At 34.4% G+C, this 16,009-nt stretch overlaps 1 protein-coding gene across 1 annotated transcript in view; it reads left to right on the top strand.

Moving 5' to 3' along the window:
- Positions 1-691: 691 nt before the first annotated feature.
- The window catches only part of LOC139976978 (uncharacterized), a 20,358-nt gene continuing 5,040 nt past the window's right edge, over positions 692-16,009 (top strand). The window contains exons 1-19 of the mRNA XM_071985910.1: positions 692-843; positions 1,364-1,440; positions 1,799-2,107; positions 2,382-2,720; positions 4,205-4,297; positions 6,176-6,269; positions 7,032-7,062; positions 7,426-7,473; positions 7,883-7,927; positions 8,909-9,043; positions 9,474-9,518; positions 10,353-10,472; positions 10,787-10,831; positions 11,376-11,483; positions 12,906-12,959; positions 14,043-14,165; positions 14,482-14,631; positions 14,985-15,089; positions 15,624-15,713. Of these exons, the coding sequence (XP_071842011.1) occupies positions 1,386-1,440; positions 1,799-2,107; positions 2,382-2,720; positions 4,205-4,297; positions 6,176-6,269; positions 7,032-7,062; positions 7,426-7,473; positions 7,883-7,927; positions 8,909-9,043; positions 9,474-9,518; positions 10,353-10,472; positions 10,787-10,831; positions 11,376-11,483; positions 12,906-12,959; positions 14,043-14,165; positions 14,482-14,631; positions 14,985-15,089; positions 15,624-15,695 (1,971 nt within the window). The 5' untranslated portion in view covers positions 692-843; positions 1,364-1,385 and the 3' untranslated portion in view covers positions 15,696-15,713. The remainder of the gene's footprint in view (positions 844-1,363; positions 1,441-1,798; positions 2,108-2,381; positions 2,721-4,204; positions 4,298-6,175; positions 6,270-7,031; positions 7,063-7,425; positions 7,474-7,882; positions 7,928-8,908; positions 9,044-9,473; positions 9,519-10,352; positions 10,473-10,786; positions 10,832-11,375; positions 11,484-12,905; positions 12,960-14,042; positions 14,166-14,481; positions 14,632-14,984; positions 15,090-15,623; positions 15,714-16,009) is intronic.

Raw genomic sequence — 16,009 nt, 5'->3', positions numbered from 1 at the left:
CTAGTCACTTCAATCGGTTTTTATAAAGTTCCTAAATCCTCCCCTTTTTCCTCTACGAGTTGCAGAATTAATCCCAAGATGTTAAGCTTCTGCCAAACAATATAACCCACTGGTTGGTTCTGTGCACTGCCTATATGGTTCAGTAACTGTGCGCTATAAGTAATACATGTTGCCATAAAACGGCAAAACACAACACAGTTCCGAGATCTCAAATCTCATCCTAAAAATGTTGCACAAAAATTGTTCCAAAATAACACCAAACCATGTAACTAATCAGCTATAAATATGATATCCTGGCAGCAATGACCAATATGAAATCAAATAGGTGAGATTCTAGCAATACACGTTGCTTTAAATGCCCACCGCCTATCCACTCGCCATAGCTCCGGTATCATTACTTTTGTGAGTCATTGTGATTTTTATGATTTTCATTTTACATTTATAAAATTGACTATAGGCAAAGCAGTTTCGTTTTATGTATCATGAACTTCGAGAAGTGGCCGTATTTATAATCTACTCTGAATTCCTTTGGACATTGTAGATGCATAGAGGTAAAGCGAAACTACGTGTAGACTTAAATAAATATACCGATTTATACACTCACCGTACATATATTGCATACTTGTATATGGGTTGAATAAATATAAATATTGTTACCCTTAAGACTTTGGACTGTCATCGTGCACACTTCTAGCAAGAACAACGACTAGCTCCCAAGTTCTAGTTTTCTTTGATAGTGTGCTATGTTCGTATAATGCGTGGGTTTTAAGTATGTGCTCACGTTGTTCATTGTGGTGAATGATACCGATACTAGACAGTTGATTTAATGTAATGGCAATTTCGGTGAGTATAATTAAGAGATAAGTATTACATATTAGGAAAAAACATGCCGTTATTGATAATTATGGAGTAATTACATACATGCCCTTGTTTTCGATTTTAAACATACATCCACATTTAGTGTTTTTAGTTACTACGTTTGTCCGGTACTGTAGAATTACACCATATGATCAACTTAAACGACAGCGTGGTAAGGTGACTCAATCGCTTAGAACAAACATTGCTTGTATTTTGTTTGTTGCATAAAGTGAATTTGAATTTAATTAGCTAAATTTTAAATCGCAATGCCTTTTCATTCATGAAATATTTGCTAAACACAGAGTGATGTGAAAATAACAATTTTTCGCAGACTAACGTTAATTATATGTAATACTTTGAAACAATACACATGGCACATTTATATTATCTTTATTTCATAACATGTATTTCAACACGTGTCATATGGTATGCCTTTTTTTAGTATTTACATGTAAAGGTGGTCAATTTTGAATTTTTGAACTGTATGTTGTTTACTTCATTTCAGAATATCACTGCGACCGTAAAAAATGGAATTTGCCGTCAAATATCTGACCTATATTTTAATGTTCTCAACTATTCCGTGTAAGTTATTTGTAAATTCACATGTTTTGTTTCAATACCAAATCCACAAAGTTTAGAGATATGATAAAGACTATTAACTAACCATTGATATCTGAATTGGTTCGATGTCATTCTTTTCTACTTACCAAATATCATCAAACTCACATTTATATGATTCACTAGGTATTTTCAAACGCATGCCTTGTACTTTCGTGTATTCTTGTTACAATTATGAACAGACAAGAATTTTATTTTACAATTTTAATGATTTAATTCAATTTGCATAAGCCTTGCTTTAAGGATAGTATTGGCAAACTTTGGAATCGCATTCGCATAACATATTTCTGAAATGTTATCAGCTGACTGTACTCTGTTGCAGATCAAATATGTCTTGGACTCGATTGGCCAAGATTAGTGGTGAATGAAGGACAAACGGCAAAGGTTCCATGTCCAACGCAAGGATCCTCGGTGTCGTATTTTTGGAAGAGTGGATTGTTTTACAACGACAGTGATACCGTTGCGTCACTTGTACATGGTATTTTGCAAAAATCTTCAGAAAGTTTTGATATCACTAATGACGGTACGCTACTCATACATAACGTTTCTACCCGTCAAGAAGGACGGTACTTTTGTAGGACAACATCCACTTCCAACGAGTGTCATGGGGCTGTTACGGTTTATGTAAAAGGTAAATATTTACAAAAATTGTATTACTGACATCTATATTTATTGAAGCAACGAAAGAGAACACTCTACATTCTTAAATGTAATTCATAGTTTTCTCTCAGTTGTCTAGGAACATATATAACATACTTAGTAAATTGTGGTGTTAATAAATGTAAAAAGACGAAAATCAAGTAACTGGTAATTGAAGTGGTATTGAAATGCTAAGAGGTATTTGATATAATTGTAGTTTGTATATATGAACATATATTTTGCATGCATATCTTCTTTATGCATAGTGCCAGATGCACGATCACGGATACATATAGAGGAATGTAGTCCACAAAGCAGTTGCACGTTGTTTCTGGCACTCCACGACACGATGGCTTTAACATGCAAAGCAGAGAACATGCCATCGGGTACTAAGCTTATCTGGCTGAACGGATCGCACCAACTTGAAAGTCAGAAGTCTGAAACCGTAAATTGTGGAGCTCTTGAAAGGAAGGACACAGACATTTGTAACACAATAGAATTCGTATTTCATAACCCAGTAGGATTAATTTGCCTAGTTCTTAGTGAATTGTCACGTCCCGAAGATACACCTACGATGATAGCTTACGTGACCTTGGTAGAACAAGGTAAGAGAACTGTTAGTTGCTTCATTTTGTATTATATATTTAAAGTTATTGCTTACAGAAAATATAGTAGCTTTACAATAACGTTCTGTCTCTTGGTTTGACGTGGCTATTACTTCAAATTCTAGTCAATATTTTAAACTTGGTTAATGAAATACTTCGATACTCTGGTTAGGCAAATGATGAATTTATGATGAATATTTTAGTTTTGTTTGGTACTTCGAAGTATCAATAATTAATGTGATCCTTTTGTGGATATTCTCTCATACATTAGCTTTTGCCAATAAGGTTCTATATTTCAAATAAAATCCAAATTATTGCAAGCGACAGTAGTTTCTCTGTTGTTCTAGCTTCCTCTTGAGTGTTGAAGCCTACAGATTATGGAGCTAGTCAAATTAACTTGGTCACGATCTGATTTAGTTTTCATTGAAGACATATATTGTGTTTAATTCCGTTATCATTTTTTCTAACGGCTAATTTCGACGCAAACCTGACAATATAGTACAGCGATTGTTTCTGTTAAGGTTGATCCCAAACCTCACACTGTGTCAGGACTTATAGTAACACGCACTATTTCTGTCCCTGGAATAATTCACTGTTGCTATAATCAGTGGCAGTCTGCTGTGCTGTGCTAAATGGTATATCTGTACCGAAAATTGAACAAATTGGAGAGATGTGTTAATTGGAAATTAAACACTTGCATCGAGTCAAATTCTATTATAAAAAAAACAACAAAGGAAAACAAAATAGTATGCCTTTAAAGACGCTTCTACTATAATCAAAATGTCTCTAACAAATCGACAAAGAGATGCAGTCGATTGAAGAGGCAATGGAGGATAAACAGAATGGGCCATCGGTACAGATATTGAGATCAGTTGAATGGTGTGTTGGTATTGCATCAACAGTGTTTCACAACGGTGTCTCTGAGATTTATCTTCGTTTCACCATCATGGTGTATAAAATATCCCACATGAAATAAAATACATGATAGGGTTGCATACTTTGATTTGTACCCGTGTTCACCCATTAATGGCTTTCAAAATGTGCCTACAACATTTGTTAAGGCCATGCCAAAACCGATGGATTTAGATATTTATAAAAGTAGAACAGCAGATATCGCACCCAGATCCAAGTGTATTCTGTCTGTAAAAAATGGGATTGGTAAATGGCTGTTTTGGATGATGTGATAGACGAAGGGAAATTAGTTTGTTACGGTTTCGTCAGTTCTGTTCAATCTCCCAAAACAAAGGGGTTTTGGAAAGCAAAACAAATTTTCTAAAGGTAGTATGCTACTTCATATATGTGCGCGATGAAGGAAACTAGAATATTAGCAAATGGGTTTAACTAGAACTTCAATGAAGACAATACAAGTTTTGCAGTTTTATTAACCTTATGTGAAATGTAGTACATATTTAGTGGTAAAACATACTACCCAGTCATCTCAATTGTTTGTGTTATCCACTAACCCTGATTTGTTCTTGCTTTAGGTGATCCTTTACAAGTTGCCTGGATTGTAGCTGTGGCTGTTCTTTCGGCCATCTTGCTCACTATTTTCTTATGCTTCATCATATACACATTTGGTGAGTACAGAGAAGAAAACTTAGGTAGTTCACCATATTGTTGATGCACTTGTCTTCTTGACCGACTGTCAACACCAATACACCAACAGAACATTTTACCACATTTATGCGTATAGAAAGCCAACGCTATCAGTCACATATTGAGAAAAATGATTGCATATTAATCACGTGACTACATGAAGTAAAGATATTTGAAATCCCCGTTCATTGGACTACCAAGCTGAATAGATGTGGTGTAAAGATGATATATTGGTGAACCTTTCTGACTAACTAATTCAACTGAAAGCTGTCAGATCAAAATTGTAATTAAAATTAAACAATAAGGCATTTGTTTAACAAAATATGCTACTGCTACCTTGTGTTGTATGAAATGATACGGCTGAATTAAGTATTTTTGTTTTACAAATTTTTCGATAGAGTACATATAAATATATATATATAAATATATATATATATATATATTATATATATATATATATATATATTTATATGTACTCTATCGAAAAATTTATATATATATATATATATATATATATATATATATATATATATATATATATATATATATATATATCTATATTATATATATATATATATATATATATATATATATATATATATATATATATATATATATATATATATAGGTGACAAACGCCTACAGTGGAATTAAGAACTTCCTTACTGGTTTCGAACCTCTGGACATACAATCAGCGGCCATAGCCTAGTGGTTGGGGTGTCCGCGTACAGAGCGGACGGCCCGTGGTTCGAATCCCGGTGGAGGCTGAAAGTTTTTTCACTGTTCTTGATTTTCCAACTCATTACGATTTTCATTTCTATATATTCATTTGCCTTTGTCGTTTTACCTCCATTGCATTAACATAAAGTCTGTTCAAAGTATCTCTTTCGAGATCCGGCTTTAGGAATCACAAATGATTTTGAGTTGGTCAGCATCATGTTTGATCTCTAGAGTAAGGCAAAATATGTCACCAAAAACAGAACTAGTATTGTTCGATACAGGTGACAAACGACTACGGTGGAATTACGACCTTCCTTACCGGTTTCGAACCTCTGGACATATAATCAGCGTCCATAGCCTAGTGGTTAGGGTGTCCGCGTACAGAGCGGAAGGCCCGTGGTTCGAATCCCGGTGGAGGCTGAAAGTTTTTTCACTGTTCTTGATTTTCCAACTCATTACGATTTCCATCCATCCATCCATCCATCCATCCATCCATCCATCCATCCATCCATCCATCCATCCATCCATCCATCCATCCATCCATCCATCCATCCATCCATCCATCCATCCATCCATCCATCCATCCATCCATCCATCCATCCATCCATCCATCCATCCATCCATCCATCCATCCATCCATCCATCCATCCATCCATCCATCCATCCATCCATCCATCCATCCATCCATCCATCCATCCATCCATCCATCCATCCATCCATCCATCCATCCATCCATCCATCCATCCATCCATCCATCCATCCATCCATCCATCCATCCATCCATCCATCCATCCATCCATCCATCCATCCATCCATCCATCCATCCATCCATCCATCCATCCATCCATCCATCCATCCATCCATCCATCCATCCATCCATCCATCCATCCATCCATCCATCCATCCATCCATCCATCCATCCATCCATCCATCCATCCATCCATCCATCCATCCATCCATCCATCCATCCATCCATCCATCCATCCATCCATCCATCCATCCATCCATCCATCCATCCATCCATCCATCCATCTATATATCCATCTATATATTTATATATTTATTTATTTATGTATGGTTAAAAGCTTTCTGAAATGACTTATGAGCTTCCATTAAGTGTATAGACATTGTTCTCATAGTTGGATGCCTTAAGGCCAGATCATCAAAAGAGACATCAGGCACCAATAGCAATAAAGATGATCACAAACAGAAAGAAAATGCAACCGGTCCTTGGTGAGTTAAATTAATCAGTAAATCATGGTAATAAATCATAAACGTTAAAAGTAGACAACGCACCCATAATATCTTTACACATTTTCTCTACGAGGGGAATAAGAAGCAATTCAAATTGCTTAATCAGGCATTATGAAGATAGGGTATTTTCTCCCATTACACAAAATTAAGATTCTGCTTATTCTGTCTACCCCAATGTAACTATCATACCTCATTTTATATATGTACAAGCATCATTGTTCATTAAAACTATCATATTTGCACAGCACACTGTATGTTTTCATAGCTGTCGAAATATGGCCATTAAAGTTTGAGGTTGACTTTACCACTAGCTGAAGTAATTTTTTGTCAAAACAATTAGCCTTGAACATTTATAACGACATTATGGAGGTCGTATCAGGAATTTGCTTTTATAACTTTGCCAGTTTTTCAGTTGTATAATAAAGTGGCAATTTTGCCAAATCTAAACAATTGAGTGGTTCACTTTATCACGCTAAACTGGTTTTTCCCATTAGTAACATCTATTTCATTAGTAACATTCATCTGGCTAGGTTTTCGTTCAGCCACAGCTGAGAGACTTATACTCAATTCATCACAAAAGCTATTTGTACTGTATTCTAAACGAAAGTCTTGCTTATTGTAAGGGTGTTTGGGTATTATTCATAGTCACTGATGATGTAATTATTGTCTAGTCAATTCAGTGATTTTGAAGTTATATACAATGTGTTAAAACACATTTCTCAAACCTTCTTACACTCTCAGTGACGAGACAGAAATGGATCCATTACTACAGGTTTGATTGCTTTAATTTTTCATTTGTTATTTGTATAAAGATAACTTGAGTTTCGTATAGTTCTCTATAGAAAGAAATAAAGGACACTTTAAGATATGTTTCAGTGAAAATCATTTTATGGCAGGTAATGCTTAAATACTATCTTGCATAAGAAGTTCTTCGACAAATGGAGCTTCTTATTCAGTACTGAGATGCCACTAATACAAGTATTCTCTCTCAGGTGCTTCAAAAATATTGCAAATATTGAACAATATTTAATAAATGCATGTTTTCTTATGTTACTATTCTTTCAGGATATTATGTATCACATAAATCTAGTAGTTTGAAGACTAGGTAAAACAATTTTTCTCCTTCTTTTCAAAGGAAACAAATACGATAAGGAAAGATGAAAGTAGTAAAGGAGAACGCAAGGTAGGTTTGAATGCTTAGTTTCATATAATTCAATTGTATTAATTTCTGAAAACGATGTACTCTTTTTTCTGCAAATCTGTATAGACATTCTGTATAGACTGTTGAGACATAGACATAAAAAAGAGACACCATTAGGTATAACAATATTTATGATTCCTATTTGTAGCATGTGAATAATGGTCCGGAGCTTCAGATAGATTGAACGTCTAATTTAGGAATTATCACTTCAAACACTGATCTATAAATACTGATAATAGATTATCCCGTTCCATTTAAAACTAGATCAACAATAGAGTATAACAAGCACAATCATGTAACATCCCCTTTTTTGAAGATAACACAGCTATATTGTAGTACATTACATATCGATGGAATATTTGCATACTTTTCTTGGATTATTTCATTACAGATATCCGTAGACGAAGAAAAACCTGCGGAAGCGAAATCAAAAGAGGTGATATCTCACTAGTTAATATTTCCTTTATTAAAATTTAAACTTCGAACAAGAAAGATCCACGATACAGAGAGTATTCTTGCCAAAGTTATATTTGAGACATACCGGTAGGGTGATTCTTGTTGAACGTTTTTTCCGACAAATCTTTCAGTGTCTCAAACGTGTTAGATTTATAATATATATCAGAACTAAACGTTCAGAACAAAATAGTATTTTGAATGGCACAACACTTCGTACATACTTGTTATCCTTATATAAATGTATTCTAGAAAATACATTTTGTATACACTTCCATTACTTTCCAGTGAGTTGACATTTTCTTGTTTTTTTCTTCTGCAGTGTAATTGAGAAATATGTGAATTAAAATGTAATGTTATCACTCGAGTTAAGACGATACAGAGCAGCCTTAGATATTTAAGTAACTTTTACAATATAATGTATATATACTTGCCACATTCTTTGCACACTAATACGACATCATCTTTGTCCTTTCTTAATGCCCATGCATTGTGCAGATACAATTTGAGTCAAATAGCACATATCTTTGCCCGACTTTTGAATTGTATCTGAGCAGCTGTATTAATGGTATGTGTGTCTTATACTTAGTTGTCACACTAATTTAGTTGATGTTTAGAAGAGAAAATAAACACTCTGTTACATGTCTATGAAAGTGGTAAGGTATTGCAACATACGATGTGAACTGTGTTGCTATCGTTTATATCAAAAGAAATTGTCTCCCTACAATAATCCTTCAAATGTAGTCACCAAAGTGTTATTTTTTGTTAATTTAAGTAGATATAATGTTCATCAAGTGTGACTGGCGTAGGAAGGTTCTGTGTACGTATTATTACAAAGACATTGTTAACGAAAGCAGGATTAGAAAAGGGCATTGGTTGACAAATAATACTTCTCAACGATGTAATGTGACGTTGTTAAGTAGTGAGAAGTCTTATTACTATTTGAAATTTGTTCAATCAACAGTCCGAAAGTCAAGACATAGAATCGTTGAAGGAAATCAATTCACCCACTGAGATAGTAATGACCCCTCCAACTGCCCCTATTCATCCTGATCCATCCTCCGTCACAACAGAAAACGAAAGCGTGTCAACATCATCGGTAAGGATTATTTCTAAACGATGTGTTAGTTTTGTAGTCTACATGCATATATATGGTATTCACATACGTTTACTAGAGTATGCGGATTATTTTGTTATAGAGAAGAATTATTAATATGTTGTGTACGTGTTATGTATCCTAAAATAAGGTTTGCATTATTCTTGACAGTCAATTGACATTTTTGTTATCATTCTTCTGCAATTTTGTTTGTTTTCTCTCTGTGCTGCATGCTACAAATAGTATTGTGTATTCTGGTACCTGTGATTCTCGATAGCTGAATGAAGTCTTTGCTTATTTAATGTGTTGTATATATGTATCGACATTATTGATCAAATTATCATCTATGAGCCTTAATATGTAGACAGTGTTTCCCCCTTCGCAGAATGTTTTACTATTAATGAAAACTGTTACATACTTTTGATCTCTACAGGCATCTACGAAGCAACACAAACTGGTTGAGAGCAAACCAGAAAAGGTAACACTGCGGTGATTGCATTATGAGTGTTAATATACCGTTCCTGTTTCTAAAGTATTGAAATCATAACTACATTGTCAACGAGGATGACTTTTATTGTAACAGTTAGTGTTGGATACTTGTCAATATGAAACACGAAACTACTCTAATATCATAAAATTTTAAGTTCCATTGTTATTGTGTTCTTACAATATCTACATGCAAGGCCAAAGCTCCTAAACAGAGCATCTCTTCTACTATGACTTTTAAAGTATTGCAAATATTGGACTATTCACGTAGTACTGGCTAGGGTTAGTAGTCGACATCACCTTTGTGTCGATTCGTGCTTTTATAACACCTTGCAAGAATACTATTGATTGGATGCTTGTATAAAACAGTGATAAAAGAAATGAATAGGGGATATTTGCCACCTAGTTGGCGGCGCTTATTCATGACTTTTTCCTCATGATGCAATGAAATAGAATTTACAGCCGACGAAAATTCAAGATCGAGAAGATGAAAGTTTTTTCTTTTGCAGAAGGTTAAAGAACATCTTATATTTTCTACTAATTTTGTGAATTGTAGAGCATAAATCTGAGAAAATTCCAGCTACTAGAAAACAAATGAAATATCTGTACTAAACTTTTAGAACAAAACTCCATTAAGAAGGGGTCTTTAACAAGTAGTATTATAAGACTTATAAGACATTGTAAACAAAAGCAGAGAAAATTGCCCGTTATACATTACAAAAGGGATAATATAAAGGCCAACAATTAATTCCTTCTCAAATATGGAACGGCCTTCTTAAATAGTGAGAAGTTTAATTACCGTTTTTATATATTTATTAATCAACAGTCGGAAAGTCAAGGCATTGAACTGATGACGGAAATCAAGCCATCCACTAAGACCATAACGACCCCTCCTACTGCCCCTAAGCATGTCACGACAGAAAAAGGAAGCGGTTCAACGTCATTGGTAAAAGTTACTTTCTTAACGATGTTTATTTTGCTAAAGCTTACATTACTATTGACAATGAATTGACATTTTAATAATGACGTTGTTCTTTTTCTTCTGCAATGTTGTGTTTTTCATGTCTGTGTGTATGTTACAAACAGTGTTGTTTATTCAAGTACTTGTGATTCTCGACAGCTAAATGAAGCCTATGCTTATTTAATGTGGTGTCTATTTATCGAAATTATTGATTAAATTATCATCTATTAGAAGAATAAGTATACAGTTTTTCTTTTGTTACTATTATTGAAACTGTTCCATACTTTTGATCTCTACAGGCATCTACAAAGCAACAAAAACTGGTTGAGAGCAAATCAGAAAAGGTAACACTGCAGTGATTGCATTATGAGTGTTAACATACCGCACATGTTCCTACAGTAATGAAATTGCAACTACATTGTCTACGGGGATGAATTTAAATGCAACAGTTAGTGTTTCAATATGCAAAATGTGAATACTCGGATATTCGTGGCCCAATGATAGTAGCGAGCAAGGACCCCGTTGGGTTAATATTTTAGGATCCATTATTATTGTGTTCTTACGAAATCTACATGCAAGGCCAAAGCCTACTATGACTTTACGATAACACTAACTTACAAACATTGGAATAGTCAAAGTAGTATCTGCTAGGATTAGTAATGGGAACTAAGTGTATGTAGATCCGTGATTTTATAACCCGTAGCAAGACTAATATTGCTTGTATGCTAGCATGAAAGTGTGATGAAAAATTAAAAAGATAAGAGTTGCCCGAAATTTCACAAAAGATAAGACAAATCGCATAACTAAGAACCAATTACTAATCAAGATATGATATGGAGTTGTTAATTGAGAAGTTTTATAACCATTTCGGATTCAACCAATCAACAGTCTGAACCATCCACTGAGAGAAAAGCAATCCATTCCACTCCTCCTATGGATCCTCCTTACGCTACTATCACGAAAGGAAAGAAAAACGCCTCAACATCACCACTAACGGTTTGAAAACTAAATTTCTAATCAATATATATATATATATGTTTGTATAAACTTTTCAACTTTTCACCTTTGAAACTTTGAAAACGCTTCGACGCCTTTCTGAAAAATGGGTTAGGTATCGGCATCATCTTTCCGCCTTTACAACCATGCCGACATGTTCTCTACAAAACAGTTTCAAGTCCTGCTACTCCTAGTCACTTTCGGTGATCATGCACTGAAGAAGAGCTAGTTTTGCTCGAAAGCTCTGCAAAAACCAAACATTTGCTGTTTTACTTCCAATCACTTACCTAATTCCATTATTGTATCTCACTCGAGATCCAACCTTTCTCTAAATGCAGCATAGTTGTTTAACAGTTTGTATATATATATATATATATATATATATATATACTCATGATATGTACCTTAGGTCGACAGTTTATGGTAAAAAAAGTGTACCTTAGGTCAACAGTGTACCCTAGGTCGACATTTCAGTGTAGACCTAATGTTTTCACTACCATTTTAAGACACTTTTTTACGGTCGCAAATAGCTTTATAATGTTCTCCGTCCTCTAAAACGTTCATTTAAAAGTTTTGGGTAGGGTCGGTTCAGGGCTAGGGTTAGAAAAAAGGGTTAGGGTTAGATTAAATTTAGTGTGTAAGTCACAGTGTAACTGTCGACCTAAGGTATGATCCATAGTTTTATTTTCATACTTTGGATACATGTCAATATGCAACATGACACTATTCGGACCATTCTCAATTCGGATATTTATTAATTTAAAAGCAAACCACACACACACAAAATAGAACTACAATATTGCAATACTTGGAATATGAATATCTTTTACTTATACGTTAATATGTTAAGAATTTTAAATATCCAGTGTACTAATGTAATGTATATTTACCCGGTTGTGTAAATATTTTAGATTCCAGTATTATTGTGTTCTTACGAAATCTGCATGCATTGCCAAAGCCTCAGCATCAGCTCTTCTACTATGACTTAACGATAACATTAGCTTACAAACATTAGACTAGTCAAAGCAGAATCTGCTAGGATTAGTAATCGTTACTAAGTGTGTAGATCCGTGATGTTATAACCTGGAACAATAACAATATTGGTTCTATCCTAGCATAAAACTGTGATGAAAAAGTGAAAAAATAAGAAATGCCCGACATTTAGTTACAGGCGAAATTTACTCATTTTGCATTGAAATATAATTTACAGCCGACTAGAAATCAACATCGACAAGATGAAAGTTTGTTACAAAAATTAAGTATATTTATTTTCTACTTTTTTTGTGACTTTTAGAGCAGATATCTACCAAATTACACAATGTGAATAACAGTACTAAACGTTCAGAACAAATAATAATTTGAATGGCACTCCTACTTTGTATACTAGTTAACATGTTAAGTTACAATTTACTAACTTTACAGGACGTACAGAAAGCTCAAGTAAACGAATCACCAGTGGACAGTCTTCCAGAGCAGGTAAGATATATTTGATATTTCGTTTCTTTTCACAAATTGCATGGCATATAATTGGAAATACATTTAATCGATAACATTAATATATCATTACTCAAATTTAAGATATATTAGTTTACGTCAAGTGGAACCGGCATTTCTCGTACAAAAGGGTTTAACACTTATAGCAACAATTTACTAAAGGTACAGAACTTACAGACAAATACAGATAAAGATCGCTTAGTCGAAAGTATCTCAAATCATGTAAGATGATATTTGTTATTTTATGAGCCGTTTCAATAACATGACAAGCAGACAATTCTCTTTTTGAATTTGGACTTGACGAAGCAGTTCAAATTAGTTGATAACCTTGCGTTATGTTTTTACGGTTAAAAGTCGTAACGTATTGTAACCTGAATAGCAAGTGTTTTTTTTTCTTCTTATAATTTTGATCAACAGTGATCGTCTCACCACAGTTATACTTTAATTGCTGTCACTTTTTTTGTGATTGTAGTAGATTTAATGCTGATCTAATTCGACCAATGTAGAAAGGTTCTTTACCAAGTAATATCACCAGACTTTGTATCCGAAAGAATTTGAAAATGTTTTGTGATGCATTAAATAAAGAAAGGGATCATAAAACAAAGTGTATAAATTATAAACCAATTACTAATCAAGATATGATATGGAGCTGTTAATTGAGAAGTTTTATAACCATTTTGGATTCGACCAATCAACAGTCTGAACTTTCCACTGAGAGAATAGCAACTCATTCCACTTCTCCCATGGATCCTCCTTACGCTACTATCACGAAAGGAAATGAAAACGCCTCAACATCACTACTAAAGGTTTACTTTCGAATCAAGACTGCACACATCAATCTTAGATATATAAATTAGCGAGATTTGCATTAACTTGCACGCAATTGTAACATTAGTTTTCTTAGTAACTATTCTTGAAGGTAATTGTCTTTTTATCTTGATTTTAAAACTAGACGTAGGACAAACGTAAATTAAACTTGTGACAAATATTTAGGATTCTGGTCATGTGTAACATCTTTGTTAACAGCATGATCAACTGTGCATTTTTTTTCCGTACACTCCACAGTCCCCAAAGCAGGAAATATCATCCACCACGGAAAACAAACCAATCTCTAGAGGGAATCCTTTTGCTCCGTCTCGACCTCCTCTTCCGTCCTCAAGTAAAAAACAAAGCAGCTCAAAATATTCGGTAAAATTGCCTTTACAGTTACTCATTTCCATCCGCATCGTTATAAAAGAACCGAACGCTTTTCAGAAGAAAATAGTAAATAAACGTGTACATTATGAACTTATTCTATGAGGAAATATTTTCCAACTTCACTTTCCAACATCTCTTGTTGCAGAGCATGGAATTAATTATTTAAAGACATGGTTTTACTAACTAACGTTTAAATTCCTTTGTCAATTCATGTATTAATTATGTCTAAAGGAGTGTACGAAAGCAGATGAGAATTTATTGTGATTTTAAGATATTTCATTAACAGTTGAATCATTCCAATCCACAGTCCGAAACTCAAGACATGGGTTTGACGAAGGAAACCAAGCCATCCTCCGAGAACAGGCCACCGCCTCCCCCTCCTCCTATAGTAGATGAGCCATCCCCTGAGAAAAGGCAACCGCCTCCCCCTCCTCCTGTAGTAGACGGTTCAACATCGGTAAATTTGGCCAACAAGTTGTATTATTATGTAGTCCACATACCCTAATATTCACACACATATTTGCTAATGTTGACCACAGATCTCCTTTAAGTGATTTGTTATGGTTATCTGGATCACAGTATTCCAACCGCCAATGTAAGTTTTGACCACAGTATCCTAACACAAAGCAACATTGAGTACGTGTCATGCATATACGAATCAATGGGTTAAGCAGCTACTAAATTCTTTTGAAAGTTGACCTGCCAAAATTGGTGGATGAACTTCTTCTGTCTTGCTAACGATATGATATAACATTGAAAATGAAGGAATCTCCTTCTCTGCATTCACTCCTCGTGTTCTGTTATTTACAGCTTCAAAAACGCGATAAGGAAAACGATAAGAATCCACTTCAAAATAGACCTCTTCCACCTGTTCCCACTGCCGCAAAGGGAAACGAGGAAGGTGTAACACCATCGGTAAGTATGTTTCGGTATAATCTGTTTCTCAATATATACAATTATTTACCTACACATTTCAGCACAGGGTTACAAAGTATATCCCTGATGTAGATGTTTATACTGAGAGAATGCACACATTGTTTTAGTCTAAGCAAGTAACGGTAGTTTGGGCCACCATCAGAAAGACAGATTAGGCCTATTCCAAATGCTGAACCTGTATGGTACCGGTATCAACTATAACAATAGAAATATCATTTCTGAATTGTGACTTTGTTCAATTTGGGCCTGTGACAGTGAAACTCTTGATGAAGGTTAGCTCGTTAAATTGATAGGAAGATATAATCATTCTGTAAATGACAATAACCGGTTTGTACTACTTAGATAATTTCTGCGTCAAGACGCCACGGAACACTTGTTACTAGTGTGTTTAATTTGGGACCTCTGTAAACAAGTAGCGACAATTACTGACCTCTCAAAGATGTATTGTGTTATAACGGTTACAATATAAAATAATTATAATGAGTTGCTACTCTTGAAAATTGTAATTTATAGTCCAGAAGTCCTGATAAGAAAGGGAAAAAGGAAAAAAGAACAGCCCCCCTACCACCTTCTCAAGGTAAATGAAGACTTTACGCACCATCGGTAAATATTTCATTTGTTTTCATTTCATGTAATGATATGTTGTTGTCGTGAAATATCTTTATATATGTGTATTTGTTCATTTACGAGACAAAGACTCCATCTCACACGAGTTAGCAAAAAGCGGGGATCCAATACTAGATATATTTGAATTAAATCGATTTATACATTGTGTAAAAAAGTTTCGTTTGATAACTTCGCACGAACTTCACAATTTAATGGCTACCAATGACAAATATCTGTCCTCAAGAGACAAAAAATAGTTATTAGGAATATTTGAATTGTAAAGTTAATCCTTT

Source organism: Apostichopus japonicus, chromosome 12 (genome assembly GCF_037975245.1).
Source record: "Apostichopus japonicus isolate 1M-3 chromosome 12, ASM3797524v1, whole genome shotgun sequence".
Lineage (NCBI taxonomy): Eukaryota > Metazoa > Echinodermata > Holothuroidea > Aspidochirotida > Stichopodidae > Apostichopus > Apostichopus japonicus.
The sequence above is the reverse complement of the archived record's forward strand: the minus strand, read 5'-3'. Positions and strand labels throughout refer to the sequence as shown.